Raw genomic sequence first — 21,039 nt, 5'->3', positions numbered from 1 at the left:
GTGGACTTCATGCTGTGGGGTGGCTCTTCTGGAGCTCATCTTCACTGGGGCGACTCTGCTGGAGCAGAGATCAGATGGGTTTGGATAGGTAATGGAAAAGCCACGGGGTCACTGCAAGCTGCTGCCTGGAAGGGAGGTACAAGGGGCACTGCCAAGGGGGACCCCAGGTGCAGCACTTTGCTGGGCTTCAGCAGAGTTTGGGATATTCTGTTCTCCGCATGCTCTTGGTTGCAACAATGTGGAAAGCCTAGAATTTATCAGTTTGCTTCACCTGCCAGTGTGGGTCAAAGCAGCCACACGATCCTACATTGCTCCACTGAGAACCTCCAAATTCACCTGCACACCCAGGGGCTACTTACAGCAGGATCTGCCCATGATTTTACCCGTGGGCTATGGAGCAGGGCTATGGGATGATTGGTGTGTTTATGGGGATGTTGGGTACCACTAAGGTATGGGACAGACACTCAGCAAAGTGAGATGCCCCAGTGCCAGGTCCAAAGCCATAAAGAGCATGGACAGAAATGCACCCTGCTCCTCATCCCTCCACCTCTGTGCCCTCAGCAGGGCAGCACCCATGGGGATGCAACACCACAAAACATCCACCAACCTAACAAAGCCCCCGGATACAGAGGGGAGGGACACAAGGGGCAAAGACTGCCCTGCAGTGTAGGGCCAAGAGTACAGCTTGTGGCAGCTGAAATGGTTTGAAATCCTTCCCCTTACCTCAGCAGTGACGTGTCAAAACACTGAAGAAGTCTTTTGGTTTTGGTTGCTTTGTCTGAGAGGTTCCCCCAGCAGCCTGGGGTGGGTCTCCTGGAGACCAACCAGCCCTCCCCAACATCCCCTGCCCCACGTGAGAAACTGGGATGTGCAAAGCCTCCTGTGTGCAGGACACATCCCCACAGACCCTGCCCAGAACGGCTGGAAGACTGGGATGTTGCAATGATGCAAACCAGAGGGAAGGAAAACATGAAAGTATCCCAGCCCTTCTGTTTGGGGTTGTGCAATGAGATTAGGAGGAGAGGCCACTCCTTGTAGCTGCAAGGCAGTGGGAGATGCTCAGAGGGAAGGAGAAAACTGGCATGCTCCAGACCTAGCTCAGGTTGCTGCTGCCATGGGCTGCCTTACAGCTTCCCTGCTAAAAGTCAGGAGGAGAAAAGATGGAAGACACACAACAGACCCTGATCCAGGGCTATGACTGCCCAGAGCTGTGGCAAGATGTGTCCAAGCCCAGTTCACTGCCCAGGTGTTTGGGTTAGCATGTCCCTGTGACCCAGCTTTGAGCTCCTTTCACACCCATCCTGCCAGGGCAGTGTCTCCACACCCAACTCCCTCCAGTGAAAACAGGACTCCACTGACCCCTCCTTGAACAACCAGCATCCCACAGACCCTACTTCTTTCTTTTTTTTTCTTTAACTTTTACATCATGACATAAGCTTTGGCACCAAGGGTTTTTTAGTGAAAGCCAGAGTATGCTTTTTCCCCTTCTCATAACAGAAACCATATTGCTGTATAATCAAATTTATCGCATTTCTGATGAGGGAAGCAAGTGTGTGTGTGTGAGGTGACCAGGAACAATGAGGGCACGTATGATGGGAGCAATTGCTCTGAAGGTACTCCAAGGAAATATCCTTGGGAGTGTCATCAGATGGGGGTGACCAAGCAGAGACCAATGGGCCACAGCTCAGCACAGAGCATCCCCACAGCAAGCCCCACCTCCCCTGCATCTGCAGCCTAGCAGAGATGCTCCTTGGGTTTTTCTCCCATTTTACTATGGCTCTGGAAGCCCAGAAATGGGTGTTGGTTCAGTTTTAATACATATTTTACAGGTGGGAAAAGTCAGGAAGAAGCAGCTACTTTGAGGTTACTTTTTGATGTCTGTTTTACTACATCACATATTCAGCTGAAGCCAATGGGAGCTGTGGCTCTGATGGTGAAACCTTGAACATGATGCTCCCAAAATGAAGATGTCTCAATTTACTGGCTACTTTTGCAAACACAGGCAGGGGGGAAACAACCCAAACCCAAAGGAATAAATTAAAGGCCATTTGAGATCTGGGCAGGGGCTCCATTGCCTGCAGCTCTCCCGTGACAAACTCCCTGCAGAAACTCCCTGTTTCTCTGGGAAAGAGCCATGGCCATGAGGGGGAGAAGGGGTGGCAGAGCTGGAGAGGTCACTTTGTGCTGATAAACTCCAGTTTGGCATGATCAGGATGTGGGTGCTTACTGATGTAATGTTCTGCACAAATCAAGAGATTAAAAGAGATTTTTTTTTTAATAAATAGCAGACACACAAAAGGAAAACAAAAATAACAAAGTGTTCTCTGGGAGACAAGGCTGGTGAAGGACTCTCTGTGCTGTTCTTGTTACAAGAAAAGGATGGGCTGGGATGTGCTGCAGGTGTCCTTTGGGAAAATGAAACAAAACAAAAAAAAGTTTGACTAGTTTTATGGACTTGCAGCCATATGTGAGAGAAATGCACAAATGCACATTGCTGGGCTGAGCTGGGACAGAGCTTGTAGCTAATGGCATCCAAACTTTGCTTTTGAGAGTGGACAAAAGATGAGCAGGTAGGATTAGCTTGTGACTTATCTTTTTTATTCAGAGAAGTATTAACTGTCAAATTTCTCCACCTTTGGGGACCTGGGGTCCCACGCAGAGTCTGTTTGAGCTGATTGACCCCCCAGGCTGTGGGGATGGCTCTGGGTTCAGATGAGACATGTGGGTTCAGTAGGAGCTGGTCATGCCCTTCCTTGGGCAAGTTTGTGGACAGAATTGTGCTGCTTTTGGCCACTCCTTAAAGCTTGAATATGCCCAAATCTTGAGTTTTCTGGAAATATCAGGTTGAGCTGCTATGGGTGCAGGGCAGCTATCAAACTTCCCACTCTCAGATACCTGGGTCCTAGACTGCCCAAGGAAATTAGGAAGAGAATACAATTCTTTGCAGGGAGCATCTTTTCATCACCTGACCAAAAAACCAGTTCTCCTGAAGTGGGGCTCATGTGAAATGTGAGCATGGCCATCCCTCACCTTTGCTCAGCTCTAGATCACTGAGGAGCTCCAGGCATGTCACACGTCTCCCTTCCAGTTTCCCTTGCTAGGACACCACCAAAAAGGACATTTGCCCTTCTCCTCACTCCCTTCTTCTCTACAAGATAAAAAAACCAGGATGTATCCTGTGTTCCTTGTGTCCTGGAACTGCAATGCGTTCAAACTGTGCTGGAAGGATCAAACCAACATGGCCCTCAGCTTTCCAGCCTTCAGGAAGAGGGTGCTCTGCACCATGGAGACCTGATGAACAAAACAAATGGCTCCAAGGCAGTAGCACGATGCAGGTTTGGCTGGCTTAGAGCAAATCAAAGCCAGCAAGGCCCGTGTTGATATTTATATCACAGCTCTTGCACTCCCTCTCCCATTAGTCCATGAGATAAGACTTGGACGTGGAGCAGCATTAGGTTTCTACACAGTCGGGAATAAGAATACTCTCCAAGTTCTGTGACTAAAAGGGGTTGGTGATATGGGATTGCTGATGGGGAAAATGTGTAATTGTAAAGATCCATTTGTCTACCAACAGGAAAAGAGGCCAAAATCTTCCTCTCCACCCCACTGCCATTCCCAGGAAGAATCCTATAGTGGCATATTCCCCCTGCTGCAATACCCCACAAAATAACCTCTCCATGCCTCCTCCTCCTCCTTCCTTTTCCTCACTACACCACTGCCAGCCTTCCTCCAGCCTCCTCCAGAGGGACAATGTGAATGGGCCTGGGACAGGTCTGGGATTTAGATGCTGGCAGTTTTTAGGGACAAAATCAAAAATATTGTTTCAGTCTGATTGTGCTGAGGAAGAGGCAGAGAGGAGATGGCCATGGGAGGCAGCAAAAGCTGTTCTGTTCTCTCTGTGTCATGAGGTATGAGCAGAAGCAGAGAATTTGGGAAGAAAAGCCTGACCTTTCAGCAAAAATATGTGAGACACTTGGCAGATACTAAAGAAGAAGGTTCTACTGAGGTTAGAGAAAGGCATCTCCTGACTCCAGATCTGTCCCAGGTGGTTGAGTACTGGTGGCAGAGACTGATCAGAAGGAAAATTCAGGCACAGACACAACTTTTAGAAGGGTGATGGCAAATAATCAGTGTAGTAACACTGCAACAGCACCTGGAGGCCTTGATCTTAGCCACCCAGGCCAGGATGGACACAAGGACAGCACGAGAGAGATCAAAACCTGAGTTTTTAAAGGGGACAGGTAAACAGGCGATGATGGAGGTGAGACAAAATGTTCTCCTTAAATCACCCAACAGAGTAACTGGTGAAGTCGGGAAGAGCCCCAGGTTTGACTGGCCATGAAAAACCATGAATGTCTTCTCTGTGGTTTTCAGATGTGTATCCTCCTGATACTGGAACCTCTGCAGGAGCCCAACCCACCTCCATAAATGGGACTTCCTGGAAATGAGTGCAGAGATTTTTACCTTTCTGCTGAGCCCCTGAGCTCCCTGTACAGCCCATCTTTCATGGGGCCAATCCCCCTGCAAGCCAGTGATCCACACACAGCCCAGGTGAGCCCAGAGGGTTCTGTGCTGGACTCACTTCAGCAAAAATACCCACACACCTGAGCCAGCACTTGGGCAGCCTGGTTCTGCCACAGCCCCAAAGTGCTGAGAAAGAATGAGGCTGTATTTGGAGTACAGGCTTAGGATTTAGCAAAATCAGCTCCTGACTTGCCTCTTTTGAGCTTCTGCAAGCCAGGAATGCCTGAGGAGAAACTACAGCCATGCAGCACTCAGCTTTGGAAGCTGGAGAGCACGTGGAACAGGAGAGGTGGATGCAATGAAGCAGCACAGCTCCTGTGCACACAGGGGACCTGTCCAAGGGCTGTAACAGATGTGTTTTAACCCATGCCACGGAGCTCTTTGGGATCTGCCTCCGATTGCTCCAGCGCTCCTTCACGTGCCTTCCTGACGAAAGACCAACAACAACAATTAGCATCATATAAGGAGCAGGGGACTGCTGCCAGCATTAACACACTCCGGAGCAGCAAGGGTTTTCCGCTCCACTTTTTATGCCAGCTATGCACACGGCAGAGGTCACTCTGCATTAATCAGCCTTGCTCCAGGCCAGCTCCTTCAGCACGTTCAGCCCGGGGGATTGCAGCCACTGCCTCTCCATGCTCTCATGGGCTCTCCCTGCCCCACACCTCTGCCTTTTTCCTTAAGCTCACCAAAAAAGGGATGTTCCATGTTACCCCAAGCTGAGCCTGGCCACGCTGTCGATGGCCTGCAGACCCTACAGAGGGTGACACTGCCTGGGCAGGACTTGGTGGGTCCTGGCTGCAGATGGGAGCCTCGTGTTGTCATTCTCAGCTCTGACTGAATCCCCTTCCCTCCAAGAGCAGTCCTGAATCTTCAACCCCTAGGAAGAGTTCTCCACCTTTCCAACACCCCTGAAACGTGCTCTCCCAGAGCCTTTGGGCTGGTTCATGATCACCCTGGGGAAACCCCATCTGAGCCAGCAAAGGGAATGTAAAGTCAAGGCTTCTTCACAGCATATGAACACACTCCAAGGAAAGGCTCTGGAAGGAATCCTGATGACTTCCATATTAGTTCCAGTAAATTTTGTGCTGATTCTTGGCACAAACACTGGAAATGAATAGGCTAGGTCAGGAATGTAAATAAAGTGAAACATTGGGACTTAATCTAATCTATAATTATAGTATCTGTGGCGCAGGGAAGAGGTTGGTGTGTTTGCACTGCAGCTCCATTGAGGAGCTGGAGGGAGTTTTCATTTCCCTTTCCAGAATTTCCATTTTTGGCTGAGGGATACTTGGTGTCTCCCCAAGTATTTGAAGCAAACGTGCTGGGTTGGCAAAGCTGCCTTCTGGTAGCCAAACAGGTACAGCTCAGCCATGAGGCATCCCCAGGCATTCCCTGAGCAATGGGGTGAAAGCTGAGATGGATGAGCTGTGCTGAAGGCTCAGGGAGGCTGTGGGGTGCCCAGGGACAGCTCCTGCCTCCTCAGTGAAGAGATTGGATGGGTTTGTGGGGTGTTCAGTCCTCTAAGCTGAGTTTGATCTCTAAGATAAGCCAGAGCCCTTTCTCCTCACTGTTGTTTTGTTTTTGGTTCATCAGAAGCTGCCTGTCAAAGTCTGGTGCTCCCAAGGCTCCCAAACCATCCATCTGAGTGGCACTGGCTGCTGTCCAGGCTGGCTGGTCCATGCAAGGTGAGCACTTCACAGACATCTCTCCCTCTGCCCTTCTCACCTCATCCTCTTCCAGATCCACCTGGGGGGAAGTTTGACAGACATCTCTGGTCCAGCTGAGCTCAGGGGAGAGAAATCCCTCCTCCATTTCACAAGAATATAAGATTTCTGCTTTTTAAGAACTGCAACAAATTCAGCATTTTCTTCAAGGACCATCCTCAGCATTCATGAATAGGTCCATGGGAGTGCATTCCCATGAATGCAGCATGGATCTCCATGGATGGGTGCCTGTGTGTGGCACACTGGCAGGAGTGTGCACACGTGTACATGAGCCTTTGGAGCATGGGTCTTTGCTGACATGATCTACTTGCCCTGCAAAACCCCCTATGCAGGGACTGGCATCTTAGCCCCAGTGTGTTAAAGGCAAGGGGAAGAAAAGGGCTGACAGGCAACATATTTTCCTCAAAGTGAAACTGCAAAGGACAAAGAAATTAGTTCTCCTTTTGTTAATTTATGTTTTGGAATTACAGAAGTCTTAAAAGCAAAGGAATCAATCAGACTTTGTTTATTTGTTTGCTTGTAGAACATTTTTTGGGTTTGTTTTCATACTCCAGCCCAGCTTTGATCTCAGGCTGGTAGTACTCCAAATGAATGGTCCACAGCAGAGTGTAATTGCTGTAGGTACTACAGAAGAAAAGGGACAGGATGTTCGACACATTTACAGGACAGAAGAGATTTCCATGACCTCCCAGTCCCCTTGCTAAGGTTATGTGATACCCTCAGACTACTGCAGAAGCAAACAATTTGTTTTTGAAGAGCTCTGATGGTGCAGACTGTGTACTTACCTCCCAGCTCAGAGAACAGCACAGAGCCCTGCAAGTGGCTATAATCAGGATTATACCCAGCCCAGAGCTATTATAGATAGCTATTTTTCCACAGAAACGAATGAAACAAGCAGAAGAAATTCAATTTAAGAAATGACCCCGCGCCCGTGTTTGTGTTGTTCTGTCTGTGCGGGCACAGAGCAGTGCTAGCCTCACATTTCACTGCTCTGGCTTTCTTCACGCTGTGTTGCAACCTTGTGGACATCTGAGCAGAGGAATATTTAATGGGGGTGCCTGTGTAGCTGAGAATGCTCAGTAAACATGCTGGGCAGGGCCCAGGTTGTGTGTTGGGCAGGCAGGAGCCACGGCAGCTGTGCCAGCGTGGAGCAGGGGGTTATCAGCCCATGCCACGTGCTGGGGCAGGCAGCAGCAGCCAGCGAGGATGAGGTGCTGTGGTGTGCCCACATGCAGTTTTTTCTGGATGCTCAGAGTACCCCAGAGGTGCCCACACGAACATGAGCCCATCCATGTGTGCTGTGTGCACTGCCCTGGGAGTGGAGAGCCAAGCCCTGCTGAGCATTAGCTGTGGGACAGAGCCAGGGCTGTGCGTCACCCTGGGGCCCGTCCCCACGCAGGACAAGCTCCAGAGCTCCCTGGTGCCAGGGCACTGCTGCCTGCTGGCTGCCTGCAGCCGTGGCTCCCCACCAAAGCTGCTGTGCCTTGCCCAGGAGCACCCACAGAGCAGGAGCCACGCCCAGGCCACAGGGCACGGCCAGCTCTGCTGACCACCTCCATGGCAATGTGCCTTGGGGCTGGGAAGCAGAAGACTGGCTTCGACCACAGGGATGACAGAACCCTGGACAAAGCCCTCTGCCTTCCACCCAAGGCTCTCCCAGCCCTTTGCAGACACCAGGAATTAGATCACAGAGCCCCTAAAGTGATGGCTGAGTGCAATTACCCCTGCCTGGCAGATGGGGAAGATGCCTTGGCAGCCCAGGCTGCCCAAGAGCCAGACCTGCTGGCTCCCAGCTCTGTGTGCTCACCACGGCAGCAGCCCCCATCAAAACCAGTGGCTCTTCCCTCTCCCAGTGCCCCTGGCAGCTGGGAGCTGAGAGCTCACAACGGGCCAGTTTTATGGGCGTTGGGTTATTAGCAAGCTCTGCGGTTGCTCCAGCCTCTCCCTGGCACCTTTTCAGAGCAGCCCAGTTCCCAGAGATACAAATAATTATATTTATGCATTATAGATATTCAACAAGAAAACGTCTGATGTTATTAAATGGCAAGAGGTATCACTTGGAGCCCACTCCTGGAGACAGCCCTGCTCCAGGGATGTGCTATAAAGGCTTTGGAGGCTGTCAACATACTTAACTGGGGGGCGGTGGAGGGAAAGTATTAATCAAGGTCTTAAAAAGTTCTCGCTGACAGACTATTTGCCAGCTCTCACTTTAAATGCTTTTGTGGTCCCATAAAAAGTTTCATTACTCACTACAAAATGTGTTTTAATTATTGCAGTCACTCTGACATTAAGCCCTGGGTGTTTCTCTCTTGCTTACTCTGTCTCTCCTCTGTCTCCTTGCCTCTTTGCTCTATTTTTCCTCTCTTACTGATCTGACTCCTGATATCCCTCTCAAGACAGAGGATGCCCTGGCTAATGAGCCAGATTGGAAAGCCCAGACCCTGTCCAAATGACACTAAAGGAGAAGTTAAAATTCAGTTCTTGATGTTATCCCTTTGCTCTGGAAACTAATTAATCCACAAGATTCAAACAGAAAATTCAACCCCCAAAAAGTATCTCAGAAGAGTGAAGTGTCCACAATATGTGGGTGGTGGGCAGAAGGATTTGGCATCTCTCTCATCTCAAATATGTCCTATTAAGAGAAATAACAACTTATAAACACCTGTCACACTTTTGACATCTATTTAATCCCACCAGGCACTTGGCAACTTGCTCCAATCTGACCACATCAGCTTAGTTCTTCCATAAGAGACAACCCTGTCCACCAGGCATGAACCTGGAAACCCAGAATACTAAAAGCAGGTGTTAGCCAGGAGTGTCCCAGGGACTCCCAGTGCCTCCAGCACTGTGGGACTGGTTTTCCATTTCACCAGCTGTGCATAACACCCCAAGGCAACAGGAAGGGTCTGACCATTTGTCCCGTGTCAGGTGTAGCACAGTGCTGATCAAAAAGGTCAACAACAACAACAGCACTGGAGATCTCTCCTTGCCCCCAGCAGCTCCCCACGTGTCTCTCCTTACTTGTACAGACCATCTGGTTCCAGGCACTTGAAAATGACTGAATAGAGGCTGGTTTCAGGGACATCTCCGTGGCTCCGACCCGCTGCCACACAGGAGGTTGCCAGGCCAGAGAGCAAATCATCTGCAAAGCTCAAGGATTCTCCTGCAGAGCAAAGAGAGGAGCGAGACCAGAACATCAATACAGGTGTAGAATTACTGCTGACCACTTTAGAAATCACTGTAGGAACATCTCTACGCAGGACACGCAATCAACAAACTCCAGCTGGCTGTGGAATATCCCAAGTCTGGATGGAGAATGTCACCTATGGACAAAGCAAGTAGGAAACACACCTGGGCCAGGAATGGGGGCCAGGGCTACGTCACTGTGTGGCCACAGCACAGAGGGGACGTGTGGCCTCACTGCAGATGCTGCAGGCAGAACCAAAGCCCACAGGTGGGCTACAGAAGATTTGGATGCCTGGCTAAACAGGGATCTCTTGCCCTTGCTGCATGTCCAGCTCTTAAACAAAGCATGGCCTTTTCCAAACATTACCTGCCACAGCAAAAGGTGTTTCTACTATGTTGGACTAACAGCAAAAAAAACATTTTTAGTGCTTTTTTTTTAGTGCTTTTTTTTTAGTGCTTTTTTTTTTTTTTAGTGCTTTTAGGGTGGAATCACTCTCAATGTGATGTTTTTATTTTATTTTTTTAAATTTAATGACAACCAGTAGCTTTGCCTTCCCTTTTATCTGCACTCTTCCAGCTCCTGGAGCTCTGACTGGATCTCCTTCAGTCATGTTGAAGAACACTTGCTTTTTTATAAGCATTCGAAGGAAAAAACACACTAATTAAAAATATTGAAAAATCTTTCTTTTTAGTCTTCTGGTTTATAACGCCTATTAAACACTTAGATCATTACCCAGCTGAAACTGAAAATGCTTCATTTATTAAGGTTTTTGGGCATGACTGTCCACTGCTGTGCAACCTGTCTCCTCGCAGTGGGCAGCCTGTCTATTGGTTAGAGCTCATTGCATTTAATTCCTGTTTCGCACTGGTGTAGCTGAAAGCCTGAGGTACCATGAAGGAAAATGAGACAGAGCATCTGCCCAGGCTGTGCCCTATTCCCAGTGATGGGAATCAGAGCAAGGGCTGCCATAGGTGGTAGTTGTGCTGGTGTAAGCCAAGCTGGGCCCAGATTGCTGTGCTGGGTACCTTGTGCATGTGGAAATGTCAAGACATCGCAGCAGAGGGAGGAGGAGAATTCCCTTCTCAGCACTTTTGTTTTTCTAAAGGCAAAAGTGACTGAGGAGTACTGAAACAAAGCACCAGTTCTTGGTACACACCCTAAGGAACAAGCCAGTGGTATAACCAGCCCAGAACATCCCACTGTGAAGCTGAAGTATCCAGGTAGAAGAAAAAAATCCCCTCATCCCCAGCCCCCTAAACTGCATTTGCGTCTTGTCTCCAAACACACTACTCAGTAACAAATATCCCCCTTGGCTAGAGAAAAGAGCAGCAATAAATTCTTTTCCTCCCTGAAGGAATACAAGCCTTAATTATTCATTTTAATGCTCCCAGCACGACTTGTTCTTTCCAAGCTTTTTCAGGCAGCTCTGTCACCAGTCTCTGTAGCTCAACCCAGCTCCTGGACGCAGGTCTGTCCCAAATCCCAAGACAACTCAACAGGCAGGTTGGGTTGGCAGCAGGAAAATCCCTGCCTGGAAGTCACGAGCACTGCCCAGCCTTCAACAAGTCCCTCAGCTCTCGGTTTATGGTTAAAGCAAACAAACAAACCCCTATTACTCATTTCCAATCTTCATTTCTATCTCTTTTCCTACAACATTGGGCTGGATTGGGGAACTCCCTGTCACCAGGAGTCGTTGAGAACAGACTCTGCCATGACTTACAGACCTGATGAATCACCAACAAAGAAGAGGACCAGAATGTGTTGTTGAAGTAGAGCAAAGGACCTTAAGGCTCTCCCAGACTCAAGCAACTTCCCTTCTGACCAGGAAGAAGCTTCATGGGGACAGATCTTCCCATGGATGAATGCTGTGGGATCTCACACCTTCCTCTAAGCAGCTGATGAGGGCTAGGGAAGGCAATAGCTGGGCAGAGACTGCAGTGAGAGCTGGGCGAGGCCAAGGGGACTTGGAGTCCAAGATTTGGACTGGGCAGCCCCCAGGTAGGAGGATCAGCCAGGATATCTGTGCCAGGGAGCACAAGAGATGGGATGGGCTGAGACAGGGAGAGGGTGGAACCAGACTTTCAGGAGACTGGAAATGAGATGGAAAATGTCATGTGCAATCACTGAATCAAAGGATGTATTAAGGCCAGGTTGGACAGGGCTTGGAGCAACCTGGTCTAGTGGAAGGGCAGGACAGGCCCAAGCAGGGCAGTTGGAATGAGATGATCTTTCAGGTCCTTTCTAACACAGACCATTCTACAATGAAAACTGCCCTGCTAACTTTCTCTAAGACGTGCACTAACATCTGAAAGTTCATCTTCCATGGTCTTTGTGGGTATTTTTGAGGGAACAGGCTGGCTGGGAGCACTGCCCTGACACACACCCGCAGCTGCTTCCCACAGTGGTCTGGTTTGCCACGGATCAGACCTGCTCAGGGAGTGGAGGGCATTTCTGTCCCCCTGCACAGGAGGAAATGAAGATTGCAGGGTCTGCCAACACTGTCTCCACTTGGACTGAGCCAAAACCCTTGCAATAAAATCCACAAAGCAAGAGGGTGCTTTTTTGCTCAATTCTGAACCTCTGGGGAACTCTCCCCTCTTGTTTGCTCTGCAAAGCAAGGAGGTTGTTATGAAAACAGCAAAATAGATGCTAACAAAGATGCTGGAACCTCAGCCCCAAGGCTGCAAGTTTTCTGTACCTGTACAAGCAGCAGTGAGATCACTGGTGGTGCCAGACTGCACAGACCATGGAGCAAAGACAGGGAAGGGACACCCTGGGGACAAGCCAGCTACCCAGAGCTGTCAGTCTGCAGCCAGTGCAGGGAGCTGCTATTCCCTGCTCTCCCCTGGGCAAAGCAGAGCACACAGAGACTGTATTTGTTCATCTCACCAAAGAGAAGGCAGAGAACCTTCAGTCCTCAGTGCTCTGATAGCAGATGGAATGAAATTTCCTAAGCCTTCTTTAGGAGCAGAAAACAAGTTATTCCCTAGATTTAGAGTGGGACCTTGTCAGTGGAACAGAGCTAAAGCAACAGTTGCTTTTGGTGTAATGATGAGAGAATTAACATAAGTCACAGAATGGTTTGGATTGGAAGGGACAAGAAAGGTGATCCTATTTCACCTCACCCCCAACCACAGGCAGGGACCTTCCACTAGACCAGGTTTCTCCAAGCCCTCTCCAACCTGACTTTGGACACTTGGGCCACTTGATTGACCAGTAATGTTGCCCTACCAAGAAAATGTGATCCTGGGATCATGTAGCAGCAGTAGAACACTGACCCAGCGCATCAGGCCACGTGAGGACTAAGTTCACAGCATTCCTCAACTGTGCTCAAGACCAAGGCACAGGAAAAGAAGGAAAGAAAAATTCACAGGAAAAAAACAAAAAGCCCAAGTTTTCAAAAAAAAAAAAAAAAAACAAAACAAAAAAACAGAAAAAAAGGCCAAATAGAGACACATGACTGTGAACACATCAACAGGGCAGGCACTCAGATGGAAAAGCAATATTTAGGTTAATGGGCAGTAATGGCAAGAGGATGTAAACTGGACATGGATAAATGGTTGGTCTAGTCCTGCAAAGGGCAAATTACCCAACCATCTTTTAAGAAGGAGTTTGATCACTTTATAAAAGGGATTACATGGATAAGTAGCTCATGATGGAAAGCAAAGGGGCTTCTTTTTCCCATCTGGACTTGTGTTCTCACACATCCCGCCAGCAAATATAAAGAAGGATTTCAGCCTCCCAAAGCAGCCCTGAAGTACAAACCTTCTAGACTGCCTGAGTATCTTTGCTTGTGTTATTAAATTTCAGAAAGAATCCAAAGGTTCTCTGCAGAGTAAATGATAGCTAAGTAGATCATCTCTGTGGAGTAGGAGATATTTTATTGACCAGACAGACATCTGTGTCCTTCATTAATAGTAATAAATAATTGATGTCACACTAAATAAAGCAATAAGCTGTTACAGATATCAAGGACAAATAACTGGCTCCTATGAGGATGCCTCACCTGTGTTCACTTCTCAGTAGTAAAAAACCCAGAGCAGAGCTCAATATCACTATGGAAAATGCTGTTCACAGAGCAAAAAATGTCACCTGCTGCTAACTGATGACAAATTATGGGGCAGTTGTGCTCAGCAATGGGATCCTGACACTCCAAAGTGCAAGGAGTTAATATCCTTGGAAGACTTTTTTCTCCCTCATTTCCATACCTTCCCAGGGCTGATCTACCCCAAACCACCCACTTCCCCAGGCAGTTTTTGAAAATCCATCTTGCTCTACTCATAACTGTCAGGAAGATGCAGGTGGCATTTCCCTTCTCTCCCCAATGCAACCCCTTGCTACTGCCTCATCCTCATACACAGGCATGGCTCTGGAGTTTGGCAAATCTCCTCTTTTTGGTTTTCCAAGCATCTTTTACACTGACTCTGGTGGTGTGGCTCTCCTTAAAACAGAGCAAACTTGGAGCTTGCAGAGGGGTTCCCATTCTGGGAAGCTTTGCAGACTTCTCCTGGCCACAGCAGGCATAGTCAGGGGTCATCCCACTGGTGACACTCTGGGATAACCAGCCAGGAACTCAACTCCATCTCCAGAGGAGGAGGAAGAGGAGAAGGAGGAGGTGGTGGAGGAGGAGGAGGAGGAGGAGGAGGACATCCCCAGCTCAGCTGCCTGTCTGCAAGGGTGAGCTGGCAGTGTGCTCTGCAGAGAGCCCATTTCTCATGGCAGGAGGCTCAGAGGGGCAGGAACGAGGGCTGAGGAATGCCAATGGCTGGGAGCAGGCTCAGACCGCTCGCACACAGCATCCAACAGCCTCAGAGTGCCTCAGTCCTTCCGCTGCGGCCGTGCCAGCGCCCTGCAGTTGCGGACAGCAGGCTGGATGAATCACCTATCAACCATCCCACCGAGGACAAGGCGAGCTACGGCGCTGAGTTCAACCAGACTAAACAAGAGAGCGAGGCCAGCAGCCTCCAGGAGGCTCGAGGAGCAAAAGGAAGCTTTGGGACCCTCACAGGCGTTCCCACACCTTCAGCCCATGTGCCTGTGCCAAGAGCAGCACGGAGAAAACCCAGGCGCTGCAAACCAAAGTGGAAATTAAGATGAGAGGAGACCTCCCTGCTGCCATTCACCTTCAGGATTCCTAGAAAGAGCACAAAGGGGAAAGTAGGAAGGCACCAATGTCTCTGTCTTGACAGCTTCTTTACTGGGTTGGATGAAACCAACCCTGCAACGTTACCAGGCGCTTTCCCCTGATTGTGGTTTTCTCTCCCTGTCTTTCTCCCCTTTGCTTTTTTTCAACCTGTTTTCAATTTACTCTTGTGGCATCTCTGACTGTGACCTCATTCTGGTACTTAAGGGAAAAAAAAAGAAAAGAGAGAGAGAGTGTCCTTTAAAAAAGAAATGAAAGAAATCATATTTTATTTAGTTTGGTTGGTTTTGAAGCTTTAGCAGAAGAAAGATTAACCTTTTCTGCCTAACTTAATGAAAACAAGGAGAAAGGCTGTATGGATAAATAAATATCTGTGTGGGTATGGAGCAGGCACGATCGTGTTACAGCCCCGGTGGAGCTGTAATGGGGAACAGGCGCGTTCCTGCGCAGCGGCTCCCAATTCCCGATCCATTTTCAAGGAAAGAAAAACAGAGTAGAATGTCAGAGGCCCAAGTGGGCATAAATGAGGGAGCCAAGAGAAGGCAGATGGGGCCCAGCGAGGACCTGCGTCCCCAGCAGTGACCTCCAGAGCAATGCCAGCGCAGCAGATGGAAAAAGAGACCTTACTCCACTTCCCCTTGCCAGGTTTTGGTTCCTGAAATGAGGAAACAAATGGCATGCTTGGCCCTCCAAGTCTGTCACCTTTTGGGGGTCTTTGCCTCGCCCTCCTCTTCTCCTGGGGCTTTCCCTTGAAGGAGAGGAGGATCAGAGAAGGGCTGTGAGCAGAAGGCTTGGACTGGGTTTTTGGATGAGTGGATGTAGAGCACAGGTTTGCAGGGTGGTTCCTCCACCAAGAGGTTGTACCTGGGTTTAATGCGCTTTGGATCTGGCACTCAGTGGGGGAAGGCAGTGATAGGTTGTTGGTTTGTCTTGGAAATGATGGGCTGATTTAAATTAGTGTAACATAACTTCAGGCGACGGACTGTTCCGATTTACATCAGCAGATGGTCTGTCTCGCAGCCTAGATCATTAAAAGCAAGCCATCCCTACTGATCCTGGTGGAGTGATGTCAAAACCTCTTTCCCTGCATGGCTTGCCAGATAATAAAAGAAATAAAAAAGGCCCAGTTATTACTAAAAAATTTTATGCCCACATTCTGGGAACATCCATGCACACCAGCCTCTCAACGTTAGATGGGAGCCAAAATCCCACACCCCAAAACCCTGTAGTCTCAGAAATAATTTCTTTGTCATGGCTCTTCTCAAAGACACATCCATCAGGGATCTCTCTGGCTGGGCACATGTTGTCTAGGCTGAGGCAGAAAAGCCAGTGATTATGCTGCAACTTTGGGCACAGATTGTGCTTCACTTCCCAACTTGTACAAAGGTGAAAATTGCAGTTCCCTGAACAGCTTCACCTTTTTGAAGTTATGAATTTTGGGGGAACTTGCTTCCTGTGTGTGTATGCTGACAGACAAATTAATAATGATGAAGAGCTTTCTTCTGGGCTTCCATCTCCTCTGGGCCTCCATCTCCTCTAGGTTTCTGTCACCAGATCCTCTGCTGGTGGAAGACAGCATTTGTAGATGGCTAAATTTAAGGAGCAAGGCTTTGGTTGAGCTAAAAGCAAAAGTTGCATTCCAGGGTCACAGAAGTCACTTAAATGCCTTCACTGGTGCTCTTCAAGGCTGGAACCTGCATGGAATCACCAATTGGAACTGAAAGATGAGCTGTTCTCATCAAGAGAGCCAGTCAAAAAGATGAAAATTATCTTAATTAGCATGAGCTGCAATGTTCTATGATGCACAAGGTTAATCAGAGTGTATTCTTCTCTCAGGGTCATCAACAGGACTCCCTGCTCCTTCATCTGAGCTCTTCACAGACTGCTTATCACAGGTCTTTCACAGTCAATATCTAAGACCTCAGAAAAAATGCTTTTACTCATGTAAAAACATATCCCCAAGGCAGTGTGCTGCTGGAGAAGAGGGGGAATGAAAGCATTTCTTTCTGTGCTGTGAGCCCTCCAGGATTTCTCAAGGTTCACTAGGTTGCTAAGGGTCAGCCCCAGCCAGACACGAGCTGACTCTGCTACGCTTGGAGACATCCAAGCATGAGTTCCAATCTCAAAGCCACGTATTCACATTAGCACGGTGGAGAGTCCAAGCCAATGTCTCTATTCCCTGGAGTTCATCTCAGGCTCTCCAGCATGTTAAAACAGTTACTTGATTTCAAGACAAAGTGGGAACCCATTTGTTCTGGGAGTTGTGCAGGCACGAAGCAAAGCTCTGTCCTCAGATCCTTCTGTCTGGCAGAGGATTGTGTCCATCACCACAGGGAAAGTTCTCACTCTCATCGCCACAGATCTCATTCCCACTCTCATTCTTCCCTTCTTTTCACATTTAGCTTCTTTTAAATTGGAGATTTCTAATAATGCACCAATGACCCAGACCAGTTGTGGTCCCCAAGGCCCAGAGCTGGCAGCCTGTAGCAGATCCAAGGACTGAACATTCACCAGGAATCCCAGCAGCCCTGCTCCAGCCCCAGAGCCACTTTCTGCAGCACAAACTGACATGTCAGACACTGCAGAGATGGCAACAAAACCTGAATAATAATCTCACCTCCTTAAATGCACCAGGGCACTCTTGTAGTTCCTGGGGGAATGAGCTACTATCCGAAAATTATTACCAAGTTTTGGATGCGAACATGGCACCATAGATCTGAGCTTCACCAATCCAGAGGGCTGGGAGGTTCCACCTTCTGCTGGGCTTCAGATGGCTAAATTTGAAGTGGAACAGCTTTCACCATGAGCTATGACTGAGGACAAATCCTGGGATGCTTCCTAAAGAAAGGCCACAAATATTGAAATACCAGACCAGCAGGAAAGGAAAGGAACAATTCCTAGAATTAAACTCAGTGTGCAATTAATTGTTAAAACCATAATTATGTCAAGTAATTTGTCAAATCAAATTCATGTAAACCTATGGTGAAAAGTTATCAACTGTTCTGTGCTTCATATCCCATTGCACTTACTGGGAAAGTGGAATTTTTGGGCTTTTATATTGCCACTGTTGCCTGACCCTGTTCCCAGTCCCTTCTTACACTTCACAGCCTGGTCCTGGAAAGTGGATCAAACCTCTACCTGTAATGACAACAAATTAGTCTAAAATAGAGGTCATGTGCAGAGATGCTGATGAATTAGTGATAAGACTTTGGACCAGCACATTCTGGAGCACTCAGCAAACCTAACTGCAGCCAACCTGCAGGTTGCTATCCAACCAAGACTTAAAAAATTGGTCCTTATGGAGGAACCTGCATGGAAGCAGACCTCTTATTTGGCCCTCCTCTGAAGTTTTGAACATTTGAGAATGGAGGGGCAGATCCTCAGCTCATAAAATCTCCTGTAGTTCCCTTGAAGTCAATGGAACAATAACAATTTACACTTGTTGAGTTTCTGTATCCTGGCTGTGAGCTCTTTGGAACAGTGACACCATAATGATTATCACAGATATTCTTGATCACTTGTCTGAGGCAGACTAGAGAACAGCACTGTGGAAGAAAATAGAGGGTTGGTTTGCTATGATTTCCAAAGAATTATTGACCCGTATCCTGCAAACATTTACACATGTTTAGCTTTACTCATGTGAGTTGTTCCATTACACTCGTGTGCCAGATAAACTAATGTACATGCTGCAGAACCGAGGTTAAAACTTGTGCAAACACAGCGAGTTCTAAATATTTTTGTAGATACGTTGTTACCTCATACTCAGAGGAGAAAACCTCTTGTTTGGCTGTGCCTCTTCCCATAACTCTCCATCTATCCAAGCAGGCATCACAAGAGAAGCCAAAGGCAATACCAAGATAAAACTGAAAAAATAAGCTATTATCTGACCCAGCTCAGGAGCTATAAAAGACCCACTTGGTCAGGACTAACATATGCAAGAGCTGACATCAGTTCTTGAACAAGGAATTACCTAAATTATTGGAATACCTGCACAGCAGCATTTTTAACACAGCTCATTAATCATTCACTTACTGATTTCTCAATAATGGAGTTAACATTTTTCTTCACAGTTTTCATCCATTAGAAGACTCAAGGAAGAAGGAAAGAGCTGGGACTCTCTTGTTTGTGAGGAGTCTACCTCAGCACCCATCATCACCTCAGCAATCCCTCCATCTTTCTCACTAAGACTGCAAGGCAAGACAGGATCTCCTGCCCCACTGCACAGACCCTCTACTTACAAGAACAGAATATAATACTTAATTTCTTAAATGGAGGTGATCTCAAGTGCCAAACTAGTGCCAATTAGGTGTCTGACATGTGGAGACTCTACATTGGCCATTAATACCTCTGACAGTGTCATTCACACCCCTCAGCCAAGACTGGAGTTGTGCCACACCTGTGTCACAGTGGCTGCAGTGTCATGACAGACCACAGCCAAAGGAGCAAGGGTGCAGAGAAATTACTCTTCCAGTATAGAAGGGAAAAGGCAAATCTGAGGCTATAACTAGAGACCAAATCCAGCTCTTTCACCACTAACAGTTGATTTTCATCCCTAAAGGACTATTAATACTTTCTTACAAGTGTGCAGGCACCGAGGACACCTGCCACTGGCACACAGCAGGATGCTGCCATGGCAATGCCTTCTGCTCCCAATTTTAAGTCATCCTAGAAACCATAGAAAATCAATCCTGTCCTCCACAGGGAAGGGGAGATGTTAGTAGTCAGATCTGATGGACAATGTGCTCTGGGAGCCCATCTCACCAAAGGCACTCTGTGGTGGGAACAGCCTTTTGACTCCTAAATGTCCTTGGCCAAGTGAAGTATCTGGGCACACTTCCCACCTCCAGGACCACTGATCCCTCGAGGATGGTTCATTGAAGACGTGTCATCACTAGCAACTGTGCAACATCTGACCACTCAGATGACAAAAGACAGATTTCCAGAATGAACAGAGCAGGATTAAGCCAAGTGGTAAATGGATTCCAGGGCTGTTCCAAGATCTGTGCTGACGAGGGAAGCCAGGGCCAGGTACCCAACCCGGAGCTCATGCAGTGAGGTTATCGCTTTCCTCTTTTCTTCAAACCCCTAAATAGAACCAAAACATCACTTGGGCCATGTTAGAGAGATAAGATGAGTCTCTCCCATCCCTTGCAAAGCCTGAAATAGAAGCCCTGCTACTCAATATCCAAAGCATCAAGCGTAGGATGTTGACATTTAGCAGGAGGGAAAATTGCCCAATGAACCCTCTCAAGACTCTCTTCTCCCATCCCTTTCCCCCATCCCCCTGGAAAATGTTCATAAAGTGAAGTTGGAAAAAAAAAAAACAACAAAACACCTAACACAAACCCCAACAGCCCAAACCCAACCTTCTGTGGAAATAACACGTAGAGGAGAATGAGTCAGGCTCCATTAACTATGCAAGGATCACTGGTCCTGCAGACAGGGATAATTCACCAAGGCAGCAAGAACTACAAGGTAGAACAGACCAAACAGAGGATGCAGAACCAAAGTTGTATCAAAGAAGAGAAGGAAATAATAAATTAAATGGTTCCATGTTGCAAGACACCTTGCTCTTTACCAAACATCACTCAACTGACCTAGAATGACTCACTTGATAATGGTGAGGTTATTCATTGGGTGCTTTGTCCAGACTTTCCTTATGAGAAGGAGAGCCAACAGTCTGTAAGACTTCAATCCATCTCCATTTCCTGCTCCTCTCTCTTTTCTCCCCATTTCTGAGTTGCTCATTCACTGAGAGCCTCCTCTCTCTGTTGCTTCTGCTTCCACTGCTCCTTTCCCACACCCATTCCCTTTAAATTCAGCAGCATGATTCTGTTTTCCCTGTAGAAGGTGCCTTCAAGGAGATGAGAAAAGCAGAGCCTATTTAGGAGCACAGCATGCCATGGAGAGGCCCCCCTGGATGCCACTGGCATAGAAAGTACATTGTCACAAGAGATGGAGAGGAGAATGTGGGGCTCAGGTGCCTGGGGTGAATTCTGCCTGCCACAATGCTCTCCTGATATTCCTCCATTCCTTCCTCCTCTTCAGCTTCCCTCCTCACCCTCCTTTTATCTGATAAGCATAAAAATTCAAACATAAAATACTTGCCCTGAAAAAAAACCAAAAACCTAAACACAAAAAAAAAAAAAAAAAAAAATAAAGTCCTCCGTCTGCACTTCACAATGAGAGCTGTAAAACTTTTTCTGCTTGGAAAATTCTCCTGGTCAGTTTTTCCTACTGTTTAATCCCTGCTTTGAGTTACACAGAATGAGTAAACACATTTTATAAGGTTCTAATTCATACCTAACCCATACAGTTTATGGCTTAACATAGTAAAATACACACACACAGACACACATGCACTTTTTATACACACACATATATATAGACACAGCCACAGACACACAAGGATAAACCAGCCTTGGTCCCACTCCTGGAGCCTGCCAGCAGCAGGTCTG

General features: G+C 47.8%; 1 protein-coding gene across 1 annotated transcript in view; it reads right to left on the bottom strand.

Moving 5' to 3' along the window:
• ASTN2 (astrotactin 2) overlaps positions 1-21,039 on the bottom strand; it is a 334,716-nt gene that overhangs the window by 20,869 nt on the left and 292,808 nt on the right. Inside the window, exon 20 of the mRNA XM_021551387.2 lies at positions 9,273-9,414. Within this exon, the coding sequence (XP_021407062.1) occupies positions 9,273-9,414 (142 nt within the window). The remainder of the gene's footprint in view (positions 1-9,272; positions 9,415-21,039) is intronic.

The sequence above is a fragment of the Lonchura striata genome, chromosome 22, assembly GCF_046129695.1.
Source record: "Lonchura striata isolate bLonStr1 chromosome 22, bLonStr1.mat, whole genome shotgun sequence".
NCBI classification, from domain to species: Eukaryota; Metazoa; Chordata; class Aves; order Passeriformes; family Estrildidae; genus Lonchura; species Lonchura striata.
This window is presented reverse-complemented; position numbering and strand designations above follow the sequence as displayed.